This window comes from Notamacropus eugenii, chromosome 3 (genome assembly GCF_028372415.1).
Source record: "Notamacropus eugenii isolate mMacEug1 chromosome 3, mMacEug1.pri_v2, whole genome shotgun sequence".
Classification (NCBI taxonomy): domain Eukaryota; kingdom Metazoa; phylum Chordata; class Mammalia; order Diprotodontia; family Macropodidae; genus Notamacropus; species Notamacropus eugenii.
Window position 1 is genome coordinate 341,367,225 of NC_092874.1, and position 14,936 is coordinate 341,382,160.

Here is a 14,936-nt window from a genome sequence, read left to right on the forward strand (position 1 = left end):
GTAAAGAAAAACAATTTCATAAGTAAAATTATAAAGATATTTAAAATATCCTTTAAATCCATTTGAAGCTAACGTGTGTGTGCATGTGTTCACATTAGTGCACGAATGTGTGCATACTTGACCTTGTGCAGCTGAACATTTTTGTCAATGACTCATATGAAAGCAAAGACACCATTCTTATCAAATTTGCAAATAACATGAAAATTCAGAGGGAATAACAGCTAATACAGTTGATGAGAAGTCAAAAGGCAAAAAGAACAGTTGGCAGACCAAATCTAATAAAGACACATTTTAATAGAGTTTAATGTAAATTTAATATAAAATCTTCCCCTTGGATTCAGGGAATCACTTGCTTAGGGAAGGTGTTAGGGAAGGAAGTATTTCATGTGGAAAAGATTTGAGTTTTACTTGACTTCAGTCTTAATATGAGTGAAGAGTATGTTATGGTAACCAAAACCACTATTTTAGACTTCCTTGAGAGAGACCTACACTTGCCAGATTGAGGAACATAATAGTTCTCTTATACCATGTTGGGATCAGTGGATCAGTCTGTATCAGGAGGATTCTGTTGAGTTAGGGATTCTTACCTTTAGGAAGGATATTGCTCAGAGAGTGAGAAGCAGGATGATGAGGGGATGACGCACATAAAGATGGGTTAAAAGAACCAGATATCTATAGCTTGAAGAGATAGAAGCTTAGTAGCAACATGTTACAGCTTTTTTTCAAGTTTTTTTGTGAGATATCATAGGAAGGAGAGGGAGTAGATTTGTTTGGCTTAATCCCAAGTCCCATTAAAGACCAAATAACTTTGAGGGGAAGTTATAGAAAGGCAAATTTAGGCTTGATATAATGAAATGGAATCAAGTGTCACAGAAACTAAAGAATATACTAATTGAAATGTTTTTTTAAGAAAACATACTTAATACTACTTCTTTATCATCCAAAATCATTTAAGTGCCTATTTTCATGGAACATTATGTAGACCAATTAGGTAATACACAATTTGCCCTTTTTCCATCTATATCATAGGTGTTTCCTCCAGAGGCTTAACCAATATAAATTAATTACTACAACAAGGAGACCAAAAGAGCTCCAAAAGCATCTCACTCCACATCTTACTTGACAAATGAAGAATGATGACAGCTGCCAATGGCACATGCAGAGTCTGGGCCAATATTCATTTATTAAATACTTATTAGGTGCCATGCACTGTGATAAGCCCTAGGAATACAAAGAAAGACATAAGGTAGTACCTACCTTCAGGGACCTTTAATGGAGAAAATCAGAACATAAAAATAAGCTGAAAAGCTGGGGGAGGTGGGGTAGGGTGAAGGAGGAGGGAGGTAACTTAGTAGAAGGGCATGACAAAGTCGTGAAGCTAGGATGAAAATGATTTGAGGAGGTGAAAGTTTCAGAATTGATTTCATCTTATAGAATGGTTATCTATAGATCCTGAAGTCCAGGAAATCAACTGGATTGAAAATGATGAGGTGAATTCCCTGAGAACCCTCCTTAACCCTCCTTAAATAGTGGAGGATGAAGGAGGAGGTCCACCTTACACCCTTTCTGGTTAGAGGGAGGGGTGGGGGTACTGAGGAAGAAGGAGTGCTGAAGTAAATTTCTGTAGATCACGAAGTCCAGGAAAGTAGCTGCATTAGGGAAGATGGAAAATGATGAAATGATAGTAGCATTGGGTTAGAATACAAATTCTCCTCTTTCCGCCAGCTCCGTCATATTCCATTGAGTTACCAAAATGACCAACACAAAAGGAAAAAGGAGAGGCACATGATACATGTTTTCTAAGCCCCTTCAAAAACATGGTGTTGCCCCTTTGGCTTTGTATAATGTGAATGTACAAGAAAGGTGATATTGTAGATATCAACGGTATGGGCAGAGTTCAGCAGGGAATGCCCCACAAATGTTACCATGGCAAGACCAGACAGGTCTATAATGTTACTCAGCATGCTGTAGGCATTGTTGTAAACAAACAGGTTAAGGGCAACATTCTAGCCAAGAGAATTCATGTGCATATTGAGCATATTAAGCATTCTAAGAGTAGAGGTAGCTTCCTGAAGCGAGTGAAGGAAAATGATCAGAAGAAGTAAGCCAAAAGAAAAAGACACTTGGTTCAACTGCAGCGCCAGCCTGCTCCACCCAGAGAAGCACACTTTGTGAGAACCAGTGACAAGGAACCTGAGCTTTGGAACCAATCCCCTATGAATTCAGGGCATAAATTAAAAAGAAAAACACAATAAAAAATCTTAGATTATGAAAACAAAGAATATAAAATCTTCTGTAAAATCTTAGGGAGAAGGATAATGCACAAGTATGAGCAATATCATCTCGTAAGGCTAAGAGAAATAGTAGGAAACCAGCTTGAAGAAAGCTTAGCATGATGTCCAACTGAGCAGAGTCATCTCATGGGCATTTGGTGATGAAAGTGGAAGTACTATACACAGAAGAAAAATGGAAAAGATTTTTTTCAGTTAACCAACCATTTTATTTATCAAGAATAAGTGGAACCATCATGTTTGGATTGCAACATCACCATACCTGAGGCGCTTATTGAAGAGTCCTGTGGTACTGAAGAGAATAAAGATGGGAACTGATTTGTGTGTGTGTGTGTATTGTATCTGTATGTACACACTTATGATACACACATACACACATCTCTGTTTGTCGTGTCTGTCTATAAAATAGATCTGTGATGAAAGCAGCAAACTTGTGAAGACATTAAGACACTAATACAAGAAATCTGAAAGAAAGATGCCAAAGGTGTGGGAAAAAAATCTCAGAACTAATTAACACTGAATAAGTTTTATGATTTCACTACCTGCTAGCTAATATGTGTGTCTACTCTTTTTCTACACAAAATTTTAACGTTCTCTCCCTCTCTAACTGCTCCATTTCCCATTGAGAAGGCAAGCAGTAAGATATCCATTGTACATGTGAAGCCATGCAAAACATTTTCATGTTAGCCATGGTGCAAAATCTTTTTTTTTTTAAATAAAAGGAAAGTGAAAAAAAGTATGCTTTAGTTTGCACTCAGAGTTCTCTTTCTGGACATGGATAGCATTTTTCACCATGAATCCTTTGGAATTGTCGTGGATCATTGTAATCATCAATATAGCTGAATCTTTCACAGCTGATCATCATTAAAATATTGTTGTTACTGTCTACACAAAATCTGTACAGTTACCCTTCCAATACAGGGGTAAGGGGGGTACAGCATCCATGATCTGGAAAATCAGTGTAAAATTTTTTGGCCCTCTCCTTGTATCAGAGAAGTCTTTCAGCTTCATGGATTTCCTTCTCTTCTTAATATGATAAAATACTTCACTTTTGTTTTATACTTTTCTGAGCTTCTGGACTTTTTCTGTGTTGTCTGCTAGTTTTTACATGTCATCTATAGCTTCTGCAAAACTACCAAAATTTCCCATTTCATTTCTTATGCCCACTCGTTATATTGCAACACGATGGGGAAGGGATAATTGTACCTAAGTCAAACTTGTCCTTGACAATAGAATTAGTAGGAAACCAGCAGGCTTCAAAATTAATTGGAAGATGTGGAGATTATAAAATTCTGTTGTGCTTTACTCTTTATTAACCTCACGAAAAAACTGATTTGGTAGAACAAAATGCTGCTATGTGTCTTTTTTATAGCAAGGTGTCTCCCACCCGTACATCAAAATCATTTAAGATTCCTTGGAAGGTAGAACAGTGAGAATTAGCCTGTTACATGACTGTCTTACAGTAAACATCATTATGCTTGCCAAAAGTATTCAGACCATAATGGCAAATTCAGGCCAGATTCCAGGTTGAGGACAGATTCCCTGTGAATGATAACATTTTCCAGATGCCTGTTTGTACATGTCATGTTACCGATTGCATCAAGACCCAGAACATTGTAGAGACTTTTGAAAAAGATCTGTAGTCACTAAAAAGGAGTTGGCCTGTCTGTCCAAAAAAGGAAGACCAAGTAAATGAAGACTCTTTTCCCTGGATTTCAGCATGCATTTGGATGGACACACTAGAGCTTTATCTAGTAGTATGCGTGTCTGGGATACAGGCAGACAGTAAGCTGCTTCCAGAATTGAAGAAGGAATTGATTACAGGAAATTACAAAGTTCTTTTACTGATTCCAAGCTTCCTATGACAGCAAAGGCCCCTCTTTTCAATGTAATACGAGATTGTAGCACTACTGCCTCTGGCAAGCTAAAAAGTATCACATGGAAGGTAGTGGAGAAGTGCAAGGGGTACCCTGGTAAAAGACAGGAGTATATGACAAGAATTGAAGATGGGCTGGCAAGAACTAGTGTTCACAAGTGGACATTCAGAACCCCATACTGGCACCATTCTGATGTGGGTAGGATCAAGGAAAGATGCCAGCACATTGAGTGGACCCCCAAGTTGAACTTTTGCAGAGAACATGGATAACAATTGCACAGGTGTACCATAGCTGAGGTACAGTCTCTATCAATGAAGGAAAATCTCTAATTGATGAGATCATAGATTCATTTTGGTATTTGAGAAACATGGAAATATGTAGATCTTCAAAATATCACTTCTGTGTGAGACTAACCAAAATGCATGCTACCATGAAAACATCAAAGTCTAATTATCTTTATTAAGTCTTATATCTTAAGTCTTTATCTTAATATTTATGCAACTTAAAGTCTAAATTATCCATATTTTCCTATATGCTATTCCTTGCAAGTAAGTTTGTTAGTGGCTAGACTCATGAGTAGGAGATTTTGAAACTAAGATCAAAAGGTTTCAAAAGCTGCAGACATATCCTAGTTCCCCTTGTTGCTAATACCTCCCAGTTTTCCAAATTACTTTGTATTTACTTACCTGTCTACAAGTTGACTTTCCCTTTATAGAATGTAAGCTTTTTTTTTTTTTTTTTGAGGGCAGGAATTTTTTTTTTAACTTTGCATCTCTAGTAGCTAACATAGTACCTGAGATATAGTGGTAAACATTTTTTTAAATCAGTTATTCTGGACAAAGACTGACAACATTAGGAGCCTTTCTTGACATTGAGAAGGTATTTTCAAGAAAAGACTGGTGTAGATGCCTACTTTCATGGTTTAAGAAAAGAGTAGGTTGTGAGGAAATGATTCCTTGAGTATAATCATTTCTTCTAGTTTGGAATTGAAGAGGAGCAGGGAAATGTTAAAATATCTAAGCTGACTAGGAAAAATCACAGAAAAGTTGTTTTAGGACTCATCAGGCCTGAGTGTATTTCTAAGTAAGGGTGAGAAAAAACCGATGGCTAAGAGAAATTCCAGATTCATGTGGCAGGAAACATCTAATGGAGCCATGTCTTGTAGAAGGCATGAAGTTCTGGAATGAATAAAAATATCTCACATTTATATAGAGATTTAATATTTGCAAAGCATTCTTTTTACCTTGTGAAGCAGGTAGCTTAAGTCCTATCTTGTTTCATAAAACTGAGACTCAGAAGTTTGTGACTTTTCTATTATTAGGATCTATTAAGGATTTGAAGCATGATTTAAAACCAGGGCTCTGGATTCCAAATGCAGGATGTTATTACATTGCGTCTCACGGGAATGAAGATAGGGATGAGCCTTAGTTAGGAGCAGGTGCCTTCCGTGACCCAGATGGTAGGAGAGACTGGGAGATGCTGCTGCTAAGTTAAGGGAGCTCCCTAACATAGAAATTTTGGTCTATAAATGTTAGAGATTATGGAATGCAGCTGTAGGTGAATATGTATGAATTTGTTTTTTGGTATGCGTACTCCTTGTAACATATTTTGTGGTAAAGAACCTCTTAGATATCATGTAAAATGAAGCATATCTGTGCAGTTGTTTTTGAACTTATTACAATTTGATTTAAAGCATCTAGAGCTTCAAAATGATATGTTGGTCTGAGTTGATTTCATGTTACTCCTATCCAGAAATTTCTTTCTCTGGAAATTGTGGCTGTTTACTAATTTTCTGACTTTTTGCTGTGATATCCATATGCATTAAAAGTGTTTTCCATAGTATCAATAATTTATTTTCAGTTGACTTTTAAAAACTAATTCTGTTCATGAAATATAAATATAATATAGAGATATTAAATAATTCAGCAAATCCAGATCCTTGTTAGAAAGTGGAAAATTTGATAATTTTCTTATGTCCAGTCATCTTTGTTGGAAATCTTTTTTAAGGTATGTTATATAAAAATTGGAACTACTATTAATTATTTTTGACTTCTGTGTTTAAAATGTATCTTACATTTTCTGAGCTTATTGCTAAACAAAGCCTCTTAATACCAACAGGTACCCAACCTAATGGATTTTCTGAAAAATTCTACTTAGTTGTAGTAGAGTTTACTCAAGATAATCGCTCATTACTTCATATGTGGAATTTACATTTAAAATCCATTCCTGTTTCAATAGGTAGGTTGTAATTTTTTTGAGGTAAAATAAAAATTGTAATATAAAGGTAACTGTAACTGTTTTGGTTGCCTTCCGTGTGTGTGTGTGTGTGTGTGTGTGTGTGTGTGTGTGTGTGTGTATGTATGTATTTGGGCATACTATTAAGTTTATGGTCTCAAACATTCATTTGCTTGCCCAAATTAAGTTTGATGGGAATTTTTTGTTTCATTTACAGTATAATCAGTTATATACTGATGTCAGTAGCTTAAGTGAAATTAGTTCTCTTTTTACTCACAAACTGTATTAACTTTGGTTTGAAATATTGTAGAATTATGTTATACATTTTTTATACATTATCTTTCAGATGAGAAAATAGATGCAAGTGTGTCTGGCACAGTGTTGCAACAAGAAGAGTTATCTTCTTCTCCAGAAAAGATTCAATCTCCTTTTTCAAAAAAATATCAGGCTTGCAGAGCAAATCTTCAGAGTACTAGTAAATTGACTCTTTCTTCAGAAATGGTATATAGCCAAGAAATGAATTTACCAGAAGGAGTTGAGATAATCAGTGTTAAGCCATCAGCAGGTTTGTGAATCTTAAGGAATGAAAATAGTAAAACCTTGGAATCCATAATTGTTTCACATATATATTCTTATATTCATATATAACCTCTGTTTTTCAAGTAACTGTGAAGCAAGAACAGAAAAATAAAGATAAGTAACTTGATCAGGTACTTTAAGTTCTTTGTGTGGTCTTGCCAAGTACTTGTTGATTTAATTTGAGATATTTGTAATTTGAAAAACTGATATTTTTAATGGTTATGCTACTATTCTAGCTAAATATATTCTATTGAGTTAAGCTAAATCTTAGGACATTTTTAAGGGAAAGTTTCTAAGGGACCCATTGTAATCAGCTCCTAAGCTTTGCAGAAAAAGTTCTTTTTTTAAAAAAAAAATAAGCCCAACATATATGTACTACAGAACAAAGCTTACATTTTCCTTTCACTTATGGATGAATATATCTGTACTTAAGTGTTCTGCCTGTTCTTCTGCTTGCCCTCTTGCATTGACTCTTATCATTTCTAGATATCACTGAATACTTATATAAGGTAATCATTTTAGTTTCCTCTCCTTTCCTGTTTTTTGGACAAAACAGAAGAAGGGAGTTAGTTTGGGGGTGGGGGGAGGGAAAGAGTGGGCATTTGCAAAAGCATAGATATCTTTCTTCTGTTTGTAACTTGCCCTGATCAATTTAGTAACTACCAATATATTCAAATTTTTTAAAAACCTTTTTTAAAAACATGTAGCCATAAACTCCAAATTACTCACTATTTTTAAAAATGCCTATGTTAACCTTGAAGTGGTGTGTGTGGGAGGGAACAAATGTACCTTTCATTCTGAGCTTTTTTTTTGCATGTCTTTTTGTGGAGGGAGGGATTGGGCAAGATGGTGGGATTTTGTAGTAGTTTAGAAATTCTCTCTTTTCCAAAATTTTGCATGAAAAATAGGGTTAGGACTGTTGAAAATGAAATTGATAAAATTTGAGAAAGAATGCTGTAACTTTTTATTTTCTGAAGATACAATTCCAAAGTCTGCGACCATATGCCTGGTGAAAAGTATATTTTATCCTTTAATTAAAATATTACTGATAGAATAGTGCACAGAAATAGTAGTTTAGGAGTTATTTAAAAAGCTGTAGAGTTGGCTTACAAGAAAAAAATGAAGTTCCATAGCAGGAAATAGTGTTTTTCTTTGTTTTTAAAAGAAAAATATAGAGAGATGTTTTTTCTCATTATTTTATCTTGTGGATTTTATTTTAAAGCAGGACCATTAGGAAAGAGTAGGTGTACTAAAATTTCCTTCAGAGTCTCCAGAGAGATATAATGTTATTGTACTTTTCTTGCACCAACTGCACACCTGTGTTGGAGCCTATTTTATTCTTGACATTATGCAGAATAAATTTTTATATATTTTTCCAACTAATATTGAAATATTTTATTTTTTTATAATAAGCACCAATATCTAAATATACTACTTAATGTTTTAATAATACTCTTCTGAAAGGAGAAAAAACTAAATACATTATATAAAAATTAATCTGTTTAAACAGAATGATTTTTTTTTTTTTTATAAATTCTTTGCCTAAGGAATGATTTGTTTTTGTTTTAGGACATCTAAGTTCCTCTTCCATATATCCAGTATGCAGTGCACCCTATTTATTGGCAACTTCATGTTCAGATGAAAAAGTGAGATTCTGGAGATGCAGAGTAACAGCTGTAGAAACTGAAACTTCAGAGAATACTTCAAAAAGTAATCTTGAGTACATCTGGGAAGAATGGCCTTTGCTCATTGAGGATGGACTTCCTAGTAGCAGTGTTGTAACTATTCCTGGCAGGCCAATAGAAGTTAGCTGTGCACACACAAACCGTTTAGCTGTAGCCTACAAACAGACTACATCTAATAGTAGATCTTCTCAAGACTTTATGATGCATGTAAGTATTTTTGAATGTGAGTCTACAGGAGGTTCATTTTGGATCCTTGAACAGACAATTCATTTAGAGGAATTAAGTGCAATGTTGGACTCTGGTATTAGTATTGATAGCAATTTAGTGGCCTACAATAAACAAGAGGTTTATTTATCTAGTAAAGAGAATATCATGCCATCTACAAAGCATTTACTTCACTTAGACTGGATGTCTAGAGAAGATGGTTCTCATATACTTACTGTAGGAATTGGATCAAAGCTCTTTATGTATGGACAACTGGCTGGCAGAGTTCAGGAACAAACCGGTAAAGAAGGCTTGGCATTCCCGCTATGGGAGAACACTAAAGTTTTGTCTCAGTCTAAGTTTGTTCTACTTCGCTGTGTCGATTTGATTTCTTCAGTAGAAGGATCACCACCTTTTCCTGTTTCTTTATCTTGGGTACGTGATGGTATCCTTGTGGTAGGAATGGACTGTGAGATGCATGTTTATTCCCAGTGGCAGCCACCTTCCAAACAAGAGGCTGTGATCACAGACTCATATGATGGAAGCACTCCATCTATCATAAGTTTAATGAAACCAAGTAATTCATCAGGGTCTGGTTTACATCCACCAAAGAAAACATTAACTCGCTCCATGACTAGTCTTGCACAGAAAATTTGTGGAAAGAAAACTGCATTTGATCTTGATATGGACATGGAAGATTCAGGTCTTTTTGAAGCAGCCCATGCACTGTCACCAACCTTACCTCAATATCATCCCTTACAGCTTTTAGAACTCATGGATCTTGGCAAAGTACGTAGGGCTAAGGCCATTTTATCCCATCTTGTTAAATGCATCGCAGGAGAAGTTGTGGCTTTGAATGAAGCAGTATCCAATCATGAACGCCGACTTAGGTCTCTTACCATTAGTGCAAGTGGGAGTACCACAAGAGATTCACCAACATTCAATAAAGCTGAAAATACAGACTATACAGAGATAGACTCAGTGCCCCCTCTCCCTTTGTATGCCTTACTTGCTGCAGATGATGATAGCTCTCATTCTTCATCTTCAGAGAAATTCGGCAGTTGTAGTAACGGAAACAGAACAAGTCAGTTACATGATGAAAGTTACGATGAGCTTTTTCAGATGTCTGCACTAACTACTGATGATATTCATATTTTTGAGACAGAAGAAGAAACAAAGCCCAAGGTTATTGATCTTTCTCAGTATGGTCCAACTTACTTTGGTCCTGAACATGCCCAAGTTCTTTCAGGCCATTTGCTCCATTCTAGCTTACCAGGTCTCAACCGGATGGAACAGATGTCTTTGATGGCCTTAGCAGATACTATTGCAACTACAAGTACTGATATTGGTGAAAGCAGAGACAGAAACCAAGGTAAAAATAAGTCATGTTTTTTGTTTAAGGAATTTAGGTGGTACAGGGAATAGAGCACTGGACATTGAGACAGGAAGGCCTGAGTTCAAATGTAGCTTCAGAAACTTATTAGTTCTGTGACAACTAGTTAAGTAACTGGTCAAGTCATATAACCTCTGTCTGCCTTTTGACTCCTTATCTGTAAAATAGGGATAATACCTCAACAATTCACAGGTTTGTTGTGAAAATAAAATTAATATTCGTAAACAGCCTTGCAAATCTTAATACACTATGCACATACTAGCTATTATCATTTTTATATATTTTATTATTAAAAATTTTTTTATTTAGAATTTTTTAATAGCTAGTGCTTTCCCAACAATTTTTGCCATGGAAAGTATTTTGAGATTTGAAATATTTTGGAAAACTCATTAATTATCATGCAGATGATATGGGGTCATGGACTTTACCCCCACTCCCAAATAAAAAAGAGCCCAGAGAATTTTTTGAGCAAAATAGAAGCAATTATGGTTGGCATTATATTCAGTGCTAGACGGGACCTTATAGGCCATCCAGTATACATCTAATTTTGTAGATGAGAAAGGCGAGATGTGGAGAAGCATTGTCCAAAGTCATGTAGGTGACAGAAATTTAAACCTATGTCCTATAGAGTCAGTGATCTTTTCATTGTACCAGTTGATTTTATCTTGGGGGAGGGGTGGTTAAGAAGAGAGGAGAAAAAACCATACATACAAGTCCTATATAAGTAATTTCACATTTGATTTTGTAGAAGAAATACTGTCACTGACATCTGTATTTTCCTTCCAGAATCTTTGTTCCTGTAATACAAAACAGTTTGGGAAAACACTGTCTTAGCATTAAAGTAATTGATGTAAATATATTAATTTTTAGCTCTCTGTTTTCATTTTCTCCTCTGTGCAGAGGTCATAGTGGTGTAACAGGGAAGCACACTAGTCCCAAAGTCAGACCTAAATTTGAGTTGTAGCACATTGTTTGTTGTGTTTGATCCTGGCCAAGTCATTTAATGTTTTGGTGCCTTAGTTTTCTCATCTAAAACTAGTTATAAGGACACCTAAACAATCTTATTATGCAATTACAATTATTTAATTTATATTATAAACTTTAGATCCCTCAACTACAATTCATTAGAGATTGATTTGAGTTACAGCTCCAAAATTCACCAATTTCCTGATAGTAAGTAAGTAATTTCATTTCTCCAAACCTCGATTTCCTTCTACTTTAGAGTGATTGTGAAGAAAGTGTTTTGTTAATTCTAAAGATGATGTAAGACTTTAAAGTTGTCTAAGCACTTTTGTTACAACAACCCTAAGAGATAGTTGGGAAATTATTATCTTCATTTTATAAATGATAAACCTGAAGTTCAAAGAGATTTGTTATTAACCCATGATAATGAACCCTGACTTCAAGTCCAAGTCTCTGAGTATGCCAGAATGCCTCTCAAATATGTATGATTATGAATTACATTAAATACTATATACCTTGAAAAAATGCCTAAAAATTTTCCTTATTTACAAAAAAGGTCAAGAATGTCGATAAAATTAAATTGCCTATGTAACATCTTATTTTCCATAAGAAATCTCTTCATTTTTACTTTATTTCATACTCAACACTTAATTTTATCAATTTAACAATGTGTTTTATTTTCTTTTTCTTATCTGCATAGTATCCTCTAAGTTAGGCTCATCATGTCAAGATGTAGATTGTCATCAATGCTGTCTGCATACTGAATGGAATTGTTTTCTAGCTTTATTCCAATGAAAATAAATGAGTGTACTTTTTTTTTTGTTCATAGGTGGAGAAACCCTTGATGAATGTGGCTTAAAATTTCTTTTGGCTGTTCGCCTTCATACTTTCCTCACAACCTCCCTTCCACCTGTCTATCGAGCTCAACTCCTTCACCAAGGTAATTTTGTAGATTACTTAAATGGGTGTAAGATTATGTTTAAATGAGCTTACCTTACCTGTTTACAGTAATGATGACATGATTGTTACTACTCAGTTATGGAGTAATTTTATGAAATATAGTTTCTTCAAAATATGTTTCTAGTTAATAGGAATTTTATAGATAGAGGGCCAACTCTGAAGTTGGAATGACCTGAGTTCAGGTTTTTCTTATGATAGTACTAGCTGTGTGACCACACGGGAAAGTCCCTTAACCTACTATCTCAGAAGTTCCAGGGCAGGTTCCAGTCTGCACTAATGGAGTTTTCAAATTGAGCGTTTCTTACTGTCAGTGAAATCATAGGTACTTTACCAGGTTCTCCCAGTTTTCCCTCTTCCATTTAGTAAATTATTGTGAAAGGAAGTTTTGTTTTTAATACTGAGAATTACAATGGTCCATTTATTTTCCTGTTCTCAGGTCTCTCTACTAGTCATTTTGCCTGGGCATTTCATTCTGTAGCAGAAGAAGAGCTACTGAATATGTTGCCTGCCATGCAGAAAAATGATCCAACTTGGTCAGAACTAAGAGCTATGGGTATAGGGTGGTGGGTTCGAAACACTCGAGTCTTACGGAGGTGCATAGAAAAGGTAAATATTGGTAACATAGTGTAAAAATGAACTACTCTGCTTTTTAGTCATCTGCACTTTAAAAAAAAGCTATGACTTAGCACTGTAGAACTAATTTGAGTTTGTTAAAGCTTATGTTAAATAAATAAATGCTGATAAATACTCATTCTTTTGTCAACAGGGTATAAAAGCTTTGGCTTACTCTTCACATGGTGGCCATAGCTTTGCATTGATTGCTTATACTCTCCTGGTCCTCTTGAATCAGTGACCTCTTTTTTTAGAGAATGAGAGTTGGGGCAGAGAACCAGGACAGTGAATCATAAGTGGGAAGGAATAATTTCTGAGGGTTTTCTGCTGTTTACTGTCAGGATCCATTAACTCCAGAGTTGTGAGTTAGGGCTGAATTTGCAAAGATTATAAGGATTCAGGGTTAGGGTGCCAAAAAGAATCAAAAAACAGCACATGGTGTCTTAGAACCTTATCCTACTAAAAGAACAGATTATTTTCCTTCAAGTACATTAGGTTATAGGGCAACTGCAGTATGAATATTGTCCTTTTTCATTCATAGAAGCACCATGCATCCTTGGGTTTTTTGCTTTTTATATTTATATTAATTCAATAATTTAAAATTTTATTTTGCTATAAAAACTTTGTTAAAAGTGTTTTGAAAGCATAAATACTTTAATATTTTGAATCAGGACTAACTTGGATCAGTATGATGATTAAACATGAGGTTAGGACACAGTGAGTCTCCAATGGACCAGAAAATGCAGTAAAGGGAATTTAGTAATTCCTAGTTAAAATAAAACACAACTTCCTCTGGATTCATTGTGGCAAGTAACAGTAGAAAGGTATCTCTATTTCTTTAGGACCATGGGAATTCAATTACAGTCTCTGATACCTGCTCCTTTAGGGAGTAGTAAGCCTTTCATGCCTTGGCTGCAGGGAAACTAAGAAGACTCTCTAGCCCTTAAGAACCAATTCAGCTTTTATAAAACAGTTGCTGCTCCAACCAGCCATTATTTACCCCTTTCTGGTTCCTCTTTCCTTTCTTCAAAGATCCAGTTCAATTCAGTAAATATTGAATACTCTCAGGCATGATTTTCCTATTTTCTAAATATAAAGTGCTCTTTGATTTTTTAATATATAGAAATAAAATTTTCTTTTTTCTCTAACATCATTCTTAAAATACTCACTGATATCTAATTAGGATAAGGATAAAAATTTGAGAAGGAAAATCGTATGGTATCATATCTTACCCTATCCTATCCCATCCTATCCTGTCTAACATCTTATCCTGTAAACAAACTGAACTAAAAATACATAGGTAATGCACAATAATATTGCACGTTTGCAATTAGGTAGCATTAGGACATGTTTTCTTACTTCAGAGAGTATATTTTTCTAAGTGCATATATGAAACATAATCACATATTAAACTGTGATTTTTGATTACAGGTAGCTAAAGCAGCTTTCTATAGAAAGAATGATCCATTAGATGCTGCCATTTTCTACCTTGCAATGAAGAAGAAGGCTGTGATATGGGGCTTATACAGGTATGGCAGAGAGTTGTTTTTTTAAATTAGAAGCACGTAATAAACATTAAAATATACTAGACAAAGAATTGTATTTTTTTTTACTCCTTGCTTCAGTTTTATGGCATGTTTAGAAAAAATATCTACCTGTTTTTTTCCTTTCACTTGGAAATTGACATTTATTTCCAATAGCTGCATTGACAAAACTTTAATAATGTAGTAACATGGCTGCATTTTGTTTTTTGCAAATTTATAAATAGCAGATGAAATTACATTAGTTTGTTAGGAGTGTCATTCATTGGGTTAATTTAGGAGGAATTTCTTAAGGAGTCATTTTTCTACTTGACTTCTTAAGTACACTCTGTGATATAGCTAATAAGCAAAAAATGTCAAGGCTAATGCTGGGACGTGAATGATTATCTATCCCTACATTTTAGTTTACTTTTAGTTCCACTAGAAAAACTAGAAGATTTAATCTATCTCCGGAGCATTAGGAGTTGAAGTAAATTCTGGGCAATCAGAATGGATAGACTATTAGAACTCCATTGGAGCAACCTTAGAACAAATTGAGTCACTAAATCTCCCAATACTGCTTTGAAGATCTTACTCTCTGGGCCTTTATTGCCCGA

The 14,936-nt window shown here is 34.9% G+C and overlaps 1 protein-coding gene and 1 pseudogene across 6 annotated transcripts in view; both read left to right on the forward strand.

Annotated features, from left to right (window-relative positions):
• Positions 1-14,936, forward strand: part of DMXL1 (Dmx like 1) — a 140,609-nt gene that overhangs the window by 47,129 nt on the left and 78,544 nt on the right. For all 6 annotated transcript variants that reach the window (XM_072597130.1, XM_072597131.1, XM_072597125.1 and 3 more), the window contains exons 16-21: positions 6,287-6,406; positions 6,750-6,968; positions 8,552-10,243; positions 12,057-12,167; positions 12,624-12,793; positions 14,231-14,328. In XM_072597130.1, the coding sequence (XP_072453231.1) occupies positions 6,287-6,406; positions 6,750-6,968; positions 8,552-10,243; positions 12,057-12,167; positions 12,624-12,793; positions 14,231-14,328 (2,410 nt within the window). The remainder of the gene's footprint in view (positions 1-6,286; positions 6,407-6,749; positions 6,969-8,551; positions 10,244-12,056; positions 12,168-12,623; positions 12,794-14,230; positions 14,329-14,936) is intronic.
• LOC140496843 (large ribosomal subunit protein eL21-like) lies at positions 11-4,270 on the forward strand (annotated as a pseudogene).